This window comes from Cydia strobilella, chromosome 1 (genome assembly GCF_947568885.1).
Source record: "Cydia strobilella chromosome 1, ilCydStro3.1, whole genome shotgun sequence".
Lineage (NCBI taxonomy): Eukaryota > Metazoa > Arthropoda > Insecta > Lepidoptera > Tortricidae > Cydia > Cydia strobilella.
This window is the reverse complement of record NC_086041.1, coordinates 31,859,347-31,876,272: the sequence shown is the minus strand read 5'-3', so window position 1 is coordinate 31,876,272 and position 16,926 is coordinate 31,859,347. Positions and strand designations below refer to the sequence as shown.

General features: G+C 36.7%; 1 protein-coding gene across 2 annotated transcripts in view; it reads left to right on the top strand.

Annotated features, from left to right (window-relative positions):
- The window catches only part of LOC134743628 (vesicular glutamate transporter 1), a 74,272-nt gene that overhangs the window by 12,105 nt on the left and 45,241 nt on the right, over positions 1–16,926 (top strand). Inside the window, exons 2-3 of one of the 2 annotated variants that reach the window (XM_063677203.1) lie at positions 1,991–2,146; positions 6,261–6,368. In XM_063677203.1, the coding sequence (XP_063533273.1) occupies positions 6,301–6,368 (68 nt within the window). In that variant the 5' untranslated portion in view covers positions 1,991–2,146; positions 6,261–6,300. Of the gene's footprint in view, positions 1–1,861; positions 2,147–6,260; positions 6,369–16,926 lie in introns of those variants that run through there. The other variant, XM_063677212.1, reaches the window with a different exon arrangement.

Genomic DNA, 16,926 nt, shown 5'->3' with positions numbered 1-16,926 from the left:
AACCGGACAAGTGCGAATCGGACTCACCCACCGAGAGATTTTTCTCTTCTGTACAATTATGTAAAAGTTAAAAATTATCTACAAAAAGATTTGGTTATCCATACAAATTATAACCACGCATAACGTTGCTTAACCTCGATGTATTTTAAATATTTTTTTGATACAATTACTAATATATATTTAGTTTTTAGATTTTTCCCTAAATTTGTAGTACAAGACTGTATTACTTGCCAAATTACATAGTTCTAGGTCAACGGAAAGTAGCATATATATTTTGATTGCCTTGCGGGTGACGACTCGCGATTGCTAAATCATTATAAGTATTGAAAAAATAAAGGTATCTAATATTGTTAGGGTTTTAACACCCCCTGGCACTGACTAAAATAACCGACTTGGTTTCACAATACATCTCAAAACTTTTTTGTAGTAGTAGAACTGCGTTGCGAGACTTGCATCTTTTTACATAATCTAGACTTATATTGACCGGGATATAGACCGTGATTACCTTTTGTATTATTTGTGAGCTCCCGATATAAGTCTAGTGAAACTAACCGTGAATCATTCAAAACTCTAATTTTTACATAATGTTTTTGATGGGATACGTTTTTTGCGGCATAAACGGCCGTATCTTTTTTTTTTACGTATAAGTTTTATTTTTTCACAGCTTTAAGGGGCTGTAGACCTTAGTATATGGTTTTAATTTCAACTCGATACCTCCACGCGTCCCCGAGATAAAGGGTCTTGACAGACAGACGAACGGATGGACGGACGGACGGATGGACGGACAGCAGTGATCTTATAAGGATTCCGTTTTTTCCTTTTAAGGTACGGAACCCTAAAAATACATTTCTGGTAGAAAAAATATTCATTTGACACTGACAGATCATTTAGATAACAAATTCAGATCAAATTCATAACCTGTGAGACATTACAATCAGAACACGCCTCAAGTAGAGTCAGCGATAAAAACTTGTACTTATCCAAAAATAATTTTTTGACAAATAACTATAAGGTTTTTTTTATGGTGTTTCTTTTTTCAGTTAGTCCTTTTTTACTCAAAGATTGATTTAAGAAGGGGAAGCCAATCAAATGTTTGATGCCAAAGAAAATTTTGTCTTAAGGCGGGGTGCCCTAAAAGTTTCGGAATAGTTTGGCTATGTGGTTAAGTTTAGTATCATCATGTTTCATCATGATTTATGTTTATTTAATTTTGGAAACTTCTACTTTTTTAATTTTTTATTTGATTAAGTATTATTAATATTTTTTTATTGGTGGTTATGATGTTTGTTTGTTTGTTTTGTAATATTTTTTGTAATAGTTTTAAGATTTAAGACACAATGTAATATTGTTAATGAATAAAAAATGATGATGATGATGATGATCATTTTTGTGTTAATCAAGGATGCTTTGTTCATTTCTTCTATTAAATTTATACGTTTTCGTGTAATCGAAAATACCAAAGGGACATAATTAACCGAAGTCGTAGTTTTCATTCGGTTTTTTAATATAGAGTACGTAACTTGTTTGCCTCGTTTTGTAACCTCTACTTTTATCATAAAGTAGCTACTGATTAATACATGTACTGACTAAGCTTTTTGACAAAAAGCTTAGGCAGTATATATTGATCAGTAGCTACTTGTAAAGCTGGTGGTTCTGGGTTCAGATCCCGACAAGCATTTATTTGTCTAATGATTAATACGAATATTTGTTTCTGAATTATGTATACTTTTGATTTTTATTTAGGTAGGTTTGTTTGTTAGTGTTAATGTCATTGTGATTTTTTGGTTGTATGAATAATTGATAAAAGCGCCAGTTGTGAAAAAAAGATTCCGAAATCAATAACAATTCAAACGGCGTTTCCAAGAACTGCATAAAGCATTTCGTCCCCCTGCACTGCACTCATGTGGAAACATTGTTGGGGGTGCCTTTTGGAGGCTGCATGGTCCTCCTGAAAATTTCTGAAAATTTCAAAACCACGCCTCTTTTCCAGCTCCATCTGTGATTGGTGGGTCACCGTCTACGTACGTAGGCGCCAGGCCAATGGCGGCGGGGGCTACGCGCAGCCGTGTTGCTACGGCGTAGAGGCGCGCGGGGCGCTACGCCATCGACAGACGCTGCGTAGCTGATACCGGGAACTGGAAGCTATGTAAGTTTTTTTAAACATTTTTATTAAATTTTTGTGCTATTTTCATTGTTGTTTAAGCGGAGAGCTTTAAATGATGCACGAGAATATATTAAATATCGATTTTCGAGTCAGGGGTGGGGTTATATACATATAGCTATATCTATGTGGATCTGAACGTTATGTAACACTGACATGCACTGATTTTATATCTCTTAACAAGATAATATTGAACTTTATAAATTGAATCTGCCTACCGAAAGTTCTTTCAATAATCGCTGTAATAATTTAAAGGTTCAGAGCAAGAATTGAAAGTAAAATTTAAGTATTTATATGATTATTTAATTATGCTTCTTATATAACAAGTGTGATTTGTATATAGATGTGCCGTTCTCGAGAACGTTCTCAATTTACCATGGGAAATATTCTCGAGCGAGAACATTTGCCATACAAAACGAAGAACGCTCTCAAGAACGGCACAATTGGTTATGTTGCTAAAAACCCTGTTAAATTGTTACGAAATCAAGTATTAATTAATGCTGAATGGGTTAACGTATGCTCAGTTATTTCAAATAAACTTCACGAGTGTCTCGGTGAACCAAATAGTGACAGTTATAAATTTGTATTAATTATCTTCATAAAGCTTTCTAATTTTTAGTGTTCCGTACAAAACTTTGTTCACGGAACACTTATGGGATCACTTCGGTCTTGCAAATCAGTTAAATGCGTTCTCAGAGAACGTTTGACGTAGAAAGCTAAAATTTGGAACAGTTATAGTAAATAAACCGCTTATTTGTAGGGCACCATACAAAAAATGCCGATTGAGTTTGAAATCAATAGTGTAGGAAATATTGTTGAATTTAATTTGATTGAAAACGAACGAAACAAAAGCGCCTCTCTTCTCTGTTCCAAAAGGGATTATTACTGCAATGTTCTGCCGCCAGAGTGCAGCACTAGTTCACATACTAAACCATAGAGTAACTTATACATACTAGGCCTTAAACAGTTTTTTGACAAGTTTTCATTATGACATTCATCAAGGCGGTTTGTTTATATGTGGCCTACCGCGAAACGCGAAAATCGAAATTTCGTTATCTGCCTCTCCATCGATCGAATAGGCAAGAGTGATAGAGAGGCAGAAACCGTAGTTTCGATTTTCGTTTTTCGCGGTAGGCCCTGTGATTGTGCTAGTGACGCCCTCTAGTTTTGTGTAATATTCCCTATCGAAAATGGTTTAAATTACATCGAAGTAATGGGGTTGGCCGGTCGAAATAATTAGCAGATGGCGCCAGCATAGCTTGCCCTGTCAAACCCTAGAATTGTGTCAAATTTTTGTTTTTTTAATGCCCTGGATACCAGCCCTTTAAGCCAATAAATCTCACAGAAAAATTGGCAAGCTATGATGGCGCCATCTTTGCAAACCTTTGACAGTTGCCAACCCCATTAGAACCATCGCCACTGTAATTTGACAGTTCGTAAACCTTATTACAAAAGGCATAAGGTTCACCGATGGACAGTTAATAGTGTTGCTGTTTGTACCACGGGTGGGCCTTTCGAGTTTAACCTTCTGTATGCCTTGGTACCGTATCCGTATCGTACCGTATACCGTATTGGTCCAAATCACACAATTTGGACTGTAATTCACAATTTCAAGGTTATTAATTCAGTAGCAAATTTTTGACATAGGCATACGAAGAGTTAATGTAGAAAGTGATTGCAAATAATCAAGAAATCTATTAAATAACATTCTTACATTTAATAATTTTACGGTTTAAACTCACTTATTTTAGTCACTCGCGCGACATGTTTCGGAGAGCCTAGGTCTCCACGCAGCAGTACTTACACGATACACGGCCGTCGTGAACGCTGCTCGCACTATTAGTCCTTGAGAAAGGAGACCTAGGCTCTCCGAAACATGTCGCGCGATTGACTAAAACAAGTGAGTCTAAACCGTAAAATTATTTAATGTTAGTATGTCTCACAAGAGTCACAACAGTTTAAATTCGAAATAACAGTCTTATTCAAAAGTGTGAAGCTTACTTTGACAATTTATTAATTTATACCATATCGGTGGCAAACAAGCATACGTTTCGCCTAATGGTAAGCAGATCTATATACAAAGCACACTTGTTATATAAGAAGCATAATCATATAAATACTTAAATTCTACTTTCAATTATTGCTCTGAAGGTTCAGATGATGGCAGCAAAATTTTATAAACATTATTGGGACTATGGGCACGGCAACTAACGACAATATTAGGAATCCTTCAAATCCTTTGCCTGTCACTTTGACCTTTGTGTTACTTAGAAAGAGATAAAACCTATTTTACATAATAAGTAGAAGTTCAATGAATACCGACCTATATTAAGTTCAATTAATAAGAATATACAGGTCAAACATTTATTTACGGTCTGTTTCTAATTTTAATTTACGTCAAAAAATTGTTCTAGATACGATATCCGTTAGGTTATAATTAGTTTTTCTTGCTCCTGAAAATTCTTAATTGGCCCTCAATTTAACCCTCAATTTTGATACAGTTTAAATTAATTTCGTAGTACAGATTCTCCGCTAAAGTTAAAAATAAATATAATTTTCAAGAGCAGGAAAAGCTAATTATAACCTTTAATTAGCTAATCCTGCTTCTGAAATTCTCAATTTATCGGTCCCAAAATTTTCATATAGGTTAAAATAATTTCGTAGTACAGATTCTTCACTTAAAAAATATGGCGCTGCTTTCAGTCAGAAAGCATGAAACTCGGAAGCAACAAAACGTCTCGTGTTTTTTTCCTTACTTCCATTTTTTTGGAAAGTACCTGTATTAGGGTCTCTACCCTCTTTCTCTACAGACAGGGACACTACCCACTAGGCCAGACAGGTCGTCGTTACTGCGCAGACATAAAGGTTTTTTTTATCGGCTTTTGACGATTCCGCGTCGCCATATGTAGGGAGACCCTTAAGATACACGCTTAACTTTCACGCTTTCTGCCAAATTACTAAACTACTTATATTTACCTGACCAAGGGGAAAGCAAACTAAGGTCTATCATTTTGACCGGTATGTTTAAAATGGGTAAAGGCTAGGACACTAAAGTGGTTCACCGCTATGTTTAAGTCGCAAATACTATAAACTAAAGTTCGGCGGAGGCCGAATTCGAATCGGCGTCTTCAGCTATCTCGGCTAAAACCTTGAACCTCTAGGCTACCCCGTCACGACAATACCCATCCGTCCGTCCGTTTCAATTGCTCTTCTATATCATCATTCGCTTGCCCTTGTCCCATTCACTTGGGATCGGCGCAGCATGTCTTTTTCTTCCATACCTTTCTGTCACCCGTCATCTCATCATTCACTTGCGTTAGTTTCATATCATCTTTCACACAGTCCATCCACCTTTTCCTCGGTTTTCCTCTCCTCGTACCTCCCTCCACATTCATTCTTAATACCTTTCACATGCCCGTACCATGCTAGGCGATTTGCCCTTAATTTTTCTGTTATGGGTGCAACTTTCAGGCTTCCTCTTATATACTCATTCCTTATCCTATCCATTCTCGTCACGCCACACATCCACCTTAACATTCTCATCTCCGCTACATGCAATCTCTTTTCATCCGTCACCTTTAGGGCCCAGCACTCTTATCCATACATGACGACAGGTCTTATGATCGTTTTATAAATTTTACCCTTCAACCGAAGGGGCATACGGGCGTCACAAATGGTTCCCGTAACCTGTCGCTATTTCATCCATCCTGTGCTAATCCGGTTTTTCACGTCACGGTCAATAACGCCATCGCACTGTACGAGCGAACCGAGGTACTTGAAGTCGGAGCAGACCGGCAATGTAACGCTATCGAGTTCTATGGCAGCAAAACTGGAGAGACCGTCAAATTCGCAGAACATGTGTTCCGTTTTAGATCTGCTGATCTTTAGGCCAACATTCTCCAATTTTCAATTGCTCTTCTATATGCCATCTTAGAAAGACTAGGCGTTTTTGACCAATTCTAAGGGCGAGCAAAAGTTCCCAAAAGTTGTCACAAATACTAATTAGGCTTCTAATACTCGTACCTACTGTTACTTGCGGAAACAAAAGATATTACATTTGTGTTTTTTGTGTTTGTATTAATGATGTTTTTTTCCTCAGGTGTTAGGTGCACTTTGATGTGGGACATCGGGCGTCCGCCATGCAGGGGCTGCAGGCCGCGAAAGAGAAGGCCTCGGGCCTCTTCGCCAACAAACCCCTTCTGTTCAAGTAAGTGCTATTATCTTTCTCATCCATTCATCGCTGAGGATTGCAACGGCATGTGCACGACAAAGATAAGAAGTAAAACAAAAATTATATAGCCACCGTGAAGGTCACGACCCGACGACTCAAATAAAACTTCGATTCGTAGTGAACTAATATACTTAATCTTCCAAAAGGTACTGGTTTATAAAGGTTCTTGCCAAAACGGTCAAGTGCAGAATGTGGTTGAGGGTATGGAGGTTGAAGAAAGAGTGGTTTAAAGGTCCCTTTTTATAGTTTATCGCAAATAATTCTTAAACCGTAGCAAAAAAAAAATCTATTACATAATTAATCTACATAAAATTTTCTAAAAGTTACAGTATACTTTTTCACTAGGATCAATCAGACGGACTGTCACCAGGCTGTATCTCATGAATCGTGATAGCTAGATAGTTGAAATTTTTACAGATGACGTATATCTGTTGCCGCTATAACAACAAATACTAAAAACAGAATAAAATAAATATTTAAGTGGGGCTCCCATACAACAAACGTGTTAAACGTGTGTGGCAATTGGTAACGCATTGGACCGGCAATCCAAGGATGTCGGTTCGAGTCCCACGTTGACCAGAGTTGATCATCGTTGATTTTTTCATTGTGATTGACATCTGTATATACAATTTATAGATTGTAATAATGTGGTACGTCCCACAATAAAAAAGGAAAAATATATTAACATTTAACAAATGTGTTTTTTCCGTATTTTGTGTAATGCTACGGAACTCTTCGTGCGCGAATCCGACTCGCGCACTCGGCCGGTTTTAATATGAAGTTATACCGAAATCTGACGGTTGGATCGGTGGTGTTTTCTTTTAATTGTATTCCCTGCTCAGTCTTGTAATAACTTATAGCAGTTTAAGACTTAAATTTATATGCCTTTATATTTTCGATTGTTTCTTCTGGCTTGCTGATAATTATCTATTGATTGCTTGTGACATCTGAACTGATAGTAGAATGACTACATGATAAGAGTAAAGGGGTTAACATTGGCCACACTAAAGTGAGAAGTGTTCCTACTTATGTGTGCTCACGTCACAGGTGTCATTTTATCAATATCACTTGACCTTAATACTCATCAAATCAAATTTTATTTTCTCTTCAATAATATCTCTACTACTAGCCATTTAAATTCTTCTAATAGAATTGAAAACAAGTGGTTAATACCACTCGATCCCCAATTTCTATCGGTCGTATTTCAAAAATTTGTATTTCGCCGTTTTCCACAGATTTTCATGTGACGAAATCGAGCGCTCGAAATTCAAAAATCGCCCCCAGATCGTTTTATCCTAGGTACCCTCATGAAAAAAGGATTAAGTTTAAATTAAACGATTAAATAGTTTATAGATGACCTTTAAATGGTTGTAACCATAATAACGTACATAAAAAGCAACCTTTGACTTTATTTCATCGTATAAAATTTAGACGATAAATTTAATTAGGTTCCTCATATGAACATGTTAATGGTAAGGTTTCATGACTGTTACGCGTATTATCTGTAAACTATTGCCCTATTATTAGTAAATTGGATTAGCGGCCAGGTTAAGCTTTTCTATCTGCAACAAATAAGAATGATAAGGATATTATTTAAATTAAATTAGATAACATTAATTAAGTTAATATCTCATTTATCCTCCATTCATCGCTGCAAAAACAATACAAGTCGACATTTCGTTTTTTAATCGCAAATAATCGCTAAAAATAATGGAGTTTTTCCGCTTGAAACAAAGGCAATAACATCTCGAAACAGAAAGTTTTGTTTGCGCGCACCGCGCGGCAGAAGCAATCTGACGGGAGCGGCCATCGCCGATAATATTGACAGCGGATAATGCGCTGCACTGGAAATAAAACGTGGGGGCTGACTTAGAAGTTCCACAATGTTTCTCCATAACTCGTGATATTGCAAACTTTGCTGGTCCTCGTTTGACTTTTTTATTTAAACTTTCAATGATTGTCGGACTGTATTCGACCATTGAAACAATTATTTTTCTGGTAACTATCAGTTTGCAGTCCTTGATTTTGTATTATTTATGCAACAATTTTTTGAAGAATATATTAGTAATAAGTATACTAATCAGTCATCAATATCTATTTAGATTCGTATCCTATTATTCTAGCTAACACGGTTTACAAAATCAGAGTAGGTAGGACTAATTACAAATAAATAGCTGAAAATTCATTGCAAGTTGGGATAATAAAAGTTGACTCATTTATGGCTAGTCTCGGATGTCATAGCTGGTGTTGATACGAGTAGCATATATAGATTTCACGGTATGTAACCAAAATGTCTCGTAGAGGCGTATTCTTTCACTAGTACAGATCACAAACGTGCGAACATCTAATACTTGCTTATTAAACTTATGAGTCACACACGATAAAATAAGACTAATAAATTAGGCTAACGAACGGCAATAGCTAATATCTGCAGGAGTTAATGATATGCGAATGTCTATACATTCTTAGATTCAAAATTTAATATTGATGAATGATTCACCAAATAGGTTTTAGTCGCAATTGATAAATATTGCCATTATTCTGTAGCGAAAGGCAACAAATAAGACACAGCCTTCTAAATCTTATTAAATTATAAAACGGGACTTAACGCATATAATTAAATTTTGAGATCTACCTCCGACGTACGCGCGTGGCTAGAAGATGTTAATGTCAACTTTAGCCAGCTTCTCCTCGAAGCGTCGGAGGTAAATCTTGAAACTTAATTATACGCGATTAAGTCCGATGTGTAAAAATCGTGAAACTTTAAATCAGTGTTTCTAAACCTTGTCACAGACTTGTGAATATTAACTAACTAGCCTACTTATTTCTAGTCTAACTCTACATACTCCTCGATAAATATAATAATCTTAATGACACCAGTCTAGTTCGCAATCGATAAATAAGGCGATTATTCCGTAACGAACGGCAACCCCCGGCACAGTCGAGTGCTCCGCGCTGATAACAAACAGACATCATCCGGCTTTGCGTCGCCATGCGCACCGCGCCGCCGACTTGCGACTGCCAGAGATTTGTCGGCAAATCGCCTGAACGACTGTGGTTATCGTTTATCGTGCTTGGCGGATTGAGATATTTCGCTGGTTTTCATGATTGCACTTTTTTATATATATGTATGTATGAATCTGCAAATGTTGCCGTGCGATGGCCAAGTAAAATTAAACAATAAAAATGTTTAATTTCGATACAGTATGACCATCTGACTTGGTCTGCGAGACTCGCATTTTTCCGTGTTACATTTTTGTTGGGATACTACATATATCAATATTTTCTAGGCAGTATGTTTTCTAGGTGTAATATAATTTTTAGTGATTTTTGATGAGTTTTTTAGATTTCAAAATTGTTTTAGAGTGATGTTATCGCCTCGTGTAATTTTATTTGCTTCCATGAAAAAAACATTACGAAACCTCTAAAACTCTAAAACACCAATAATATGAGGATTATTTCGGTGCACACTTACTGCAGTAGTACAAGATAAAAGATTTTGTCCTGATTCGTTTGACTGCCCTCAGCTGATACGAGTAAGCCAACACAATGTAGATTTTGATTCAATAATCCAGAAACATTTTCTGACAAAGGATCTATTGAAATGGATAAGATAACATAACGATGATAGCGTGAAAGTGTTATCGTTCCGATGTAGCCATCGTCGTCCTTGGTTAAGTTTATTCATATAATAACAAAACAAGAAATTAAGTGATATAACAATTGCCAAATCGAATAATAAATCCACATTTTGAGAAGAATCGATGCCGGAATATAAATTAATGAGATTTACCAGCCGAGTTGTAAATAATTTTGAAAGGCGAGGCTATTCTAATTATTATTAAAGAAAATGTCTATGATTATATTTTGAAATATAAGTTACTCATAAAACGTTCTTTATCGGATATGGTTATTTTGGTCCAAATTGTCAGCACTACAGTCCATCAATGTTATCCCTACACGGTCTTAAGCTCATAAATTGGCGGGCGAGGAAGGGTAGCCCTCATTATTTAGTCCGTTTAAATCACTAAGTCCTTAAAAGACATTAGCAGGCTTTGTGCCGTTATCAGCGAACACAAAAGAGATTTGCTACGTGCTGGGGGAGGGCCCGACAATTATTACTCATATTTTGCTGTCTACCGTCGTTGCGCATTTGATGGTTATTAACGTATCTATTAAAATTGTTGTAGGGTGATTTGTTGCCAAAATAAATAATTATTTCAGTAAATATCCGTGCATACAAGATAACATAATATTCATGATAATTTAACAAGGTGTTTTCTGCGAGTCGATGTTACATGTTTGAATTTTAATCTAATGTCACTTTTGTATTTGTGTGGTAGTCAAAAATCGTGGATTCAAATCTTAATCGTCCCGGGAGCAGAGACAATAGGTCTCGAAAAAAATTATTCGGTCAGGATCATTATCAATATTATCATACAATAGGTTATGTTATGTTATGTTTTTAGTTTTACCCGTTGAGACCTGATAAAAAGTGCTTGAAATATTTTTTATGAAAATTGAGGACGTACGTAAGCGAAATGGATGAGATGATTAACAAAAAGTGCTAAAAACCGCCTGCACCCCACATGGCCCATTCTTCTCCCGCCACCTACGCCAACATTTAAAACGCCGTATCTCAACACTGGTCCCTTATTAGTTTGTCCTTTTGTTTTTACCATACATATATACATCCCGATAGTGCTAAATAGCACACAGCACTCACACTAATTGTTTCCGCCATTTGAATATTGCCAGCGACAATTTGCCGATGGGTCCGGCCCGCGGCGGTACCCTCAATTAATTGCTCAGGCATTTTGTTTTATTCCACTTGAACAAAGCGGATATTGAAATAAAACATCTGCATTAGCTGAGTACGGATTAGAATTTAATAGGGAGATTTGAAAGCTTGTAATTTTCCTAAAGTGGAATTATAGGAGTGTTCAGCAGAGATTAATAAGGACTGTTAGTGTTTCATTGGGTGTCCGCTTCTTTCACAGAAAATTGTTTCGTAGAATCTAATGTTTCGCAGAATTTTCATTTCATAGAAACTTTTTTTTTCAAAAACCGTTAACTTTTTAGGTACAGCTAAAAGGTCATTGTGTAGAACCCATTAGGTCTAACAGAAGAGTAGGTTAGGTTAGCTTGGAACTGCGACCCTTTATCTTTATTGTACGTTTCGCCTTGCCTCCTAAGGCCCACAGTCCTGCCTATAGCACTAATTATTTGTCTAGTTAAATGTTATTTAAACAATTTTAAATTGGAACAGAGTTGCATATCTTTTGTTTCGTTCGAACAAAGGAATTCAACCTTTCTTACTTAAGAAATAAGGATGTGTTCCGATATATTTGGCTACTTTGGCCGTCACTTTTATTTGATACTGACTGTGACTGTTCACTGTACAGTGACAAATTTCCGGAAAGGATGCTCATTTAGCTTTATTCATATTTTATTATTCCCGATACAATTTACCTGATGAATTCTCGCCAGAAATATATCATAAAAGATGCTGATTATACCTACATCCGGAAAAAAATATGATGAACGAATACACTTATATTATATTTAATATCCGTCACTTTTCCTTATCTGTTAGCAATATCTCAGTTTTGATATATTTTCCAGAAGTGGAAGAAACCTTGCATTAAGACTTGATCATATTTTTATAACCATTTACGGTAAATCCCGTTGGGTCTCTGCCTGTTTTTGGTACTTCTCTGTAGATGTAAAATAAGACGTTCATTATTTAATTATCCATAACCCACGGCTGTTTAGACATGTTATAGTCAAATAAGTTAAGGCGTGTAGCGTTGTGTGTCGCGTTTCACGAAAATTGGCCAGTATGACTTGATAGGTATGTTTTCCAGATATGAAAATTCCATTTTTCGTTCCTTCTCAATAACGTATTTAATTATCCATAACCCAAGGCTGTTTAAACATGTTACAAAGGCGTCTGTCAATACGTATTCACAGACTTGGGGTGTCGCGTTACGCGCAAATTGGCCAGTTACCGCCGGCGGGATGAAATTTTAATGAAGCTAAGCTGTGGTCTCATTGTGGGCACGGACGTCCAATTAGTTGTGATGTGACGACGGCTCCTAATGCTGCCGTTTGGCGTATGAGGGGAATCAATGGATACAGATTTGAGGTTTGCTTTGAATATTTAATATTGATAGATTTGAAACCGAAACGGCGTCTTTAAGGGAGTCAAAAACTTTTTTTAAATCGGATTTCGCCTAATCTTGGGGGCTTAAATAGGTGCTTTATGAAAAATTATTGTGTTATGTTTAAAAACCTTATTCTTAAATACTGAAATCTACCAAATTTTGTTAGGAATCTAATTATTTGTGGGTTAATTTTCACAAAAAGTTTTTATTAATTGTTCTGTACCTGTGTCTTTTTATTTATAACTAAACCATGCAAGTGAAATTTGACACACTTTCCCATTTCTGAGTGAGCTGAAAAAAGTAGGTACCATCAAGCAGAACTGGTTTTGAGGCCTAACCTTATTTATGTTGGACTTTTTCGATATTTAAGAACAGTAGTTTTAGGTTAACAGACGATTGTGAAAAGAACTACTGTACTCGAAAAAAGCTATCAGAAATGATTTTTTTGATTAAAACGATTAAAACTTGTTTTTGTTTGTGTAACGAAAGCAGGACATTTTTTGCCAATCTCCAGTTTTCTTGTACCTAGTCATTGTTATCCTCGTCGAGTAAACATTTTTGTCAACAAATACTCTAAAATATCGAAATCCATTGCATTGTTGTTGGGAAGCAGCAAGTGGCCGCGATCCGTCATCTACAGAATAAAAAGAGATCGATAGTATCATGTAATAAATATAAAAGAGTTTCGCGAGCACGTCTAAGGAGAACAAAACTTCTAATTAGTGTCTGTTATTTCTAAAAAAAGTTTATAAAAGAATATCACATTACTTTTAAAACATGTTGCTTGTACAATTCTAACTTCATTAATTTATATAACTGATCAAAGTTTAATCATTGCATGCATAGTATATTGTTCGCAATACTGTGGAATGAACTGTCGCCTGTGGTATTTTCGGACCGATACGACCTTCAATCCTTCATGCTTCTTCAACCCATATTAAATGCCAGCAATGCACTTACAATCCCTCTGGTCTTGCGGGTGTCCATGGGCGACGATAATCGCTTACCATCAGGCGATTCGTCTGCTCGTTTGCCTCCCATTTCATTTAAGATACCTTAAAAACTGTTAATATGCGTATAATTGTATAGCGGCACAAAATGTAAATGTAATGTTTTGTTTTAACTCTCACTTTGTAAATATTTAGTTTTGAGTTATATATATTTCTCATATAAATGAATTATAAAAAATCTTTTGAATAATAAAGATCTTTGAACCGAATATCTAAATTTCAACTGCGACGTCACGTAAGAGATGCTGCGAGTGAAAACGGGAAGACGTGTTTTTTGATGTAGAAAACTAGCCCATAGCAGCATTGTTGTTGGTAAGCTTGAGAACTTGGGACGATCCGTCATCCCCCGGGATCGATAGTCGCCGCGGAGTCTGGCCGACCGGCCGGCGGGACGGCGCGACGCCGCAAGCACGGCGCCAGGGGGCCGGCTTCCGAATCTGTGCAAACAGTCATCTTTATTAGCAGTAGTTTTGTGCGGTCGCGATCTTGAGCAGGGGCATCCAGAGTGAAGCCTGCGACCGCTCTTTAAAAATATTTTTGAGATGACGGGACAATACTCAGTTTTGTGGCATTCTTAGAAAAAGAATAAGCAGCGTTTCTAAGCGATACGGTTGGATTACTTGGAATGCTTCAGTCTTTGTCAGTATGCCACAGTTTTTTCCAACATCTGACCGGTTGGTTGAGCGGATAAAAAATATCTTAGTGATATTTTTCAAGCATATTTAATTTGGCTTTCCAGTCATTTAACGTGACTTTACCAACGTGTTGGTCAGAGGACAACATAACGTCACGTTAATACGTTTCGGTCTGTTAAAATATGTAAAATTTACCTTAGTCGCTCAGGATAAGGCAGCTGTTGAATTGAATTCTAAGGACGCCTCTTCTTATCTCAAAAACAGTGCACTAAAAAATCACATGAACAATAGGGACAGAATTTTGAATGAGAATTTGACCAGTAGCTATGATTACACTGCTCATTATGACCTCTATCAAACATTCATTTGACCACAGACTAATCTTTTTCATAGATTAAAATCTACCCTTGCCGGGCACCTCATTAAGTAAACTAAATTGTCAATGAGGATCCTCCGAGACGCGGATTTAATTTGCGGAGCGGGGCGGGTAATCCCACTTCAAAGGACGCGTCACATATAGCCAACATTGTATTCAAATCGTAGCAATGGCGAAATTAATTATTTTTGACGTCACAGTGGAAGCCATGTTTAATTAAGTCCGTAGAATTTTGATTGGGAAGCCGTTTGTGAGGCTTTGACGGATATTTTTGCGTTGGTTTTTGCTGCTGGGCTTCGTGATTTGCGTAGATTTGTTTGGAGAACTTAATTAGGGTTTTTTAAAACATGAATGTTAATAAATGGATGAAATATCATTTGATATTTACCTTTCACTACTTAATTAGCCGACCGTCTTTAATCTGTAAAGTATTTGACCTGAATGACGCGTTTTAATGTTGTTCTATTAAACTAAATTGTCAAATTGACAATTTAGTTTAATAACACCTAATATGAACAATTAATCATTCATTCATCATTCATCACCGTAGCAAGCTATAAAATTGTAGAACCTAAAAATATCTCGAAACGGTTACTCATTGATATTATGTTTCTAATTGTTTCAAAATGTTTCCCGCGTTTCCCAACACAAAGATATAGCGTAGCAAAGCGCCCACGAGACAACGCGGCGCCCACTTACGACTCTGCGCTTTCACGAAACATTATGTTACATGGTACAGAGTACTCGATTTTTAACGCTCTGTCGAGCGCCGATATAGTATTTAAATATACCTAGCGTTCATTAATATGGAATAAGTTCGTTCAAGTGCTCGGTAAAGTCATCTATTAGGCATTTTTGACTTCGGGCACTAGAAGGTTTAGGTAGTTTAGTTTGCTCATACTTACACAGGAAATCAAGAGTTGCGTTTCTGTTTCCCAAAGTTAAGAATGATGATGATGATGATTGGAGCCCTTACGTGTCCCACTGCTGGGCAAAGGCATCCCCCAATTTCTCCACAGATTCATTTCCAATGCTGTGTCTGGCCAGTCCTTCAAAAATGAGTCTAGTTCATCCCGCCATCGCCGGCAAGGTCTGACAAGTCCCCGATTCGCCACAGAGTGGGAGCCCGAAAACTATTTAATAATTTATTTTATATATTTTCCATAATGTCCATATCCAGAGAGGAAAATGGGGTCTACGTCTGTATGGAGAAGCAGTCGTCCCCTTTCCTCTCAAGCATTACAGTTTGGAGGCGAAGTAATGACAAAGCATAAAAGTTCCTTAGTGTGCTTTCGCAGAGTACCGTACTTGAGATGCGCGAGTGGACACTCGTCTTTGCTCGGATGAAAGCACAAGCGCTTGCATGGCACAAGCAAGTTTCTAAGAAAGCGGTTTAGTTGTTGCCGAAAAATGATGATTTTTGTGTATATTTGTTATGTATATTTTTTGTATGAATATAAGACTAACTGTTGGAAGTGAACTCGTTTCCTTAATGGATCGAACGAAGTATCCGTCTTAATATATTGCTGATAGCCCACAATATTGCACAAGCGTAAATAAGCTACTAATCGTTTGTATTAATCTGTCATTTTGATTTATGTATTTGTAAGAAAGGAAAAAAACATAAATTAACTAATTGAGGCTTGTAGCGCTTTTATGAATAGGATGTGTTTAATAATTTTGGTAAAATATACCCTTGGTAAATGGACCCTTTAATAAGAAATAATAATAATAAAACTTACTTAATACTTTAAGATATGACATACTTAAATCTGGCATACTCTGCGTTTAATAAATCCGTCACATCGGCGGTATTGCGCGCGTCACCATCTCCACTAATGTACGTCGTGTGCAAATATTTGACTTGGCAAGACTTATTGATCAGCGGGATCACTCGCCGTCGGGTCTCGAGGGCCTGTTTAGCTGTAAGCCAGCAATCTCGCACTTTTAAACGTCGTGCAAACGTCATAGAATAGTCAATAGTGACGTAATCCGGGAGTTCAACCTCTTTTCTTTGCTTGCAAACGTCATAGAGTAGTCATTAGTGACGTAATCGGGGAATTCAACCTCTTTTCTTTGCAAACGTTATAGAATAGTAATCGAGGAATTCAACCTCTTTTCTTTGTTTGAAAATGTCATAAAATAGTCAATAGAGACGTAATTGGGAAATTCAATTTCTTTTCTTTGTTTGCAAAATGTCATAGGTCGTAGAATAGTCAATAGTGACGTAATCGGGGAATTCAACCTCTTTTCTTTGTATGATAAGGACCCTGACCGAATTTTTAGTCACCTTTTTACATGTTTTACGAAAACTATGTTATCAGCGTAACCGAGGTTGGATTCATG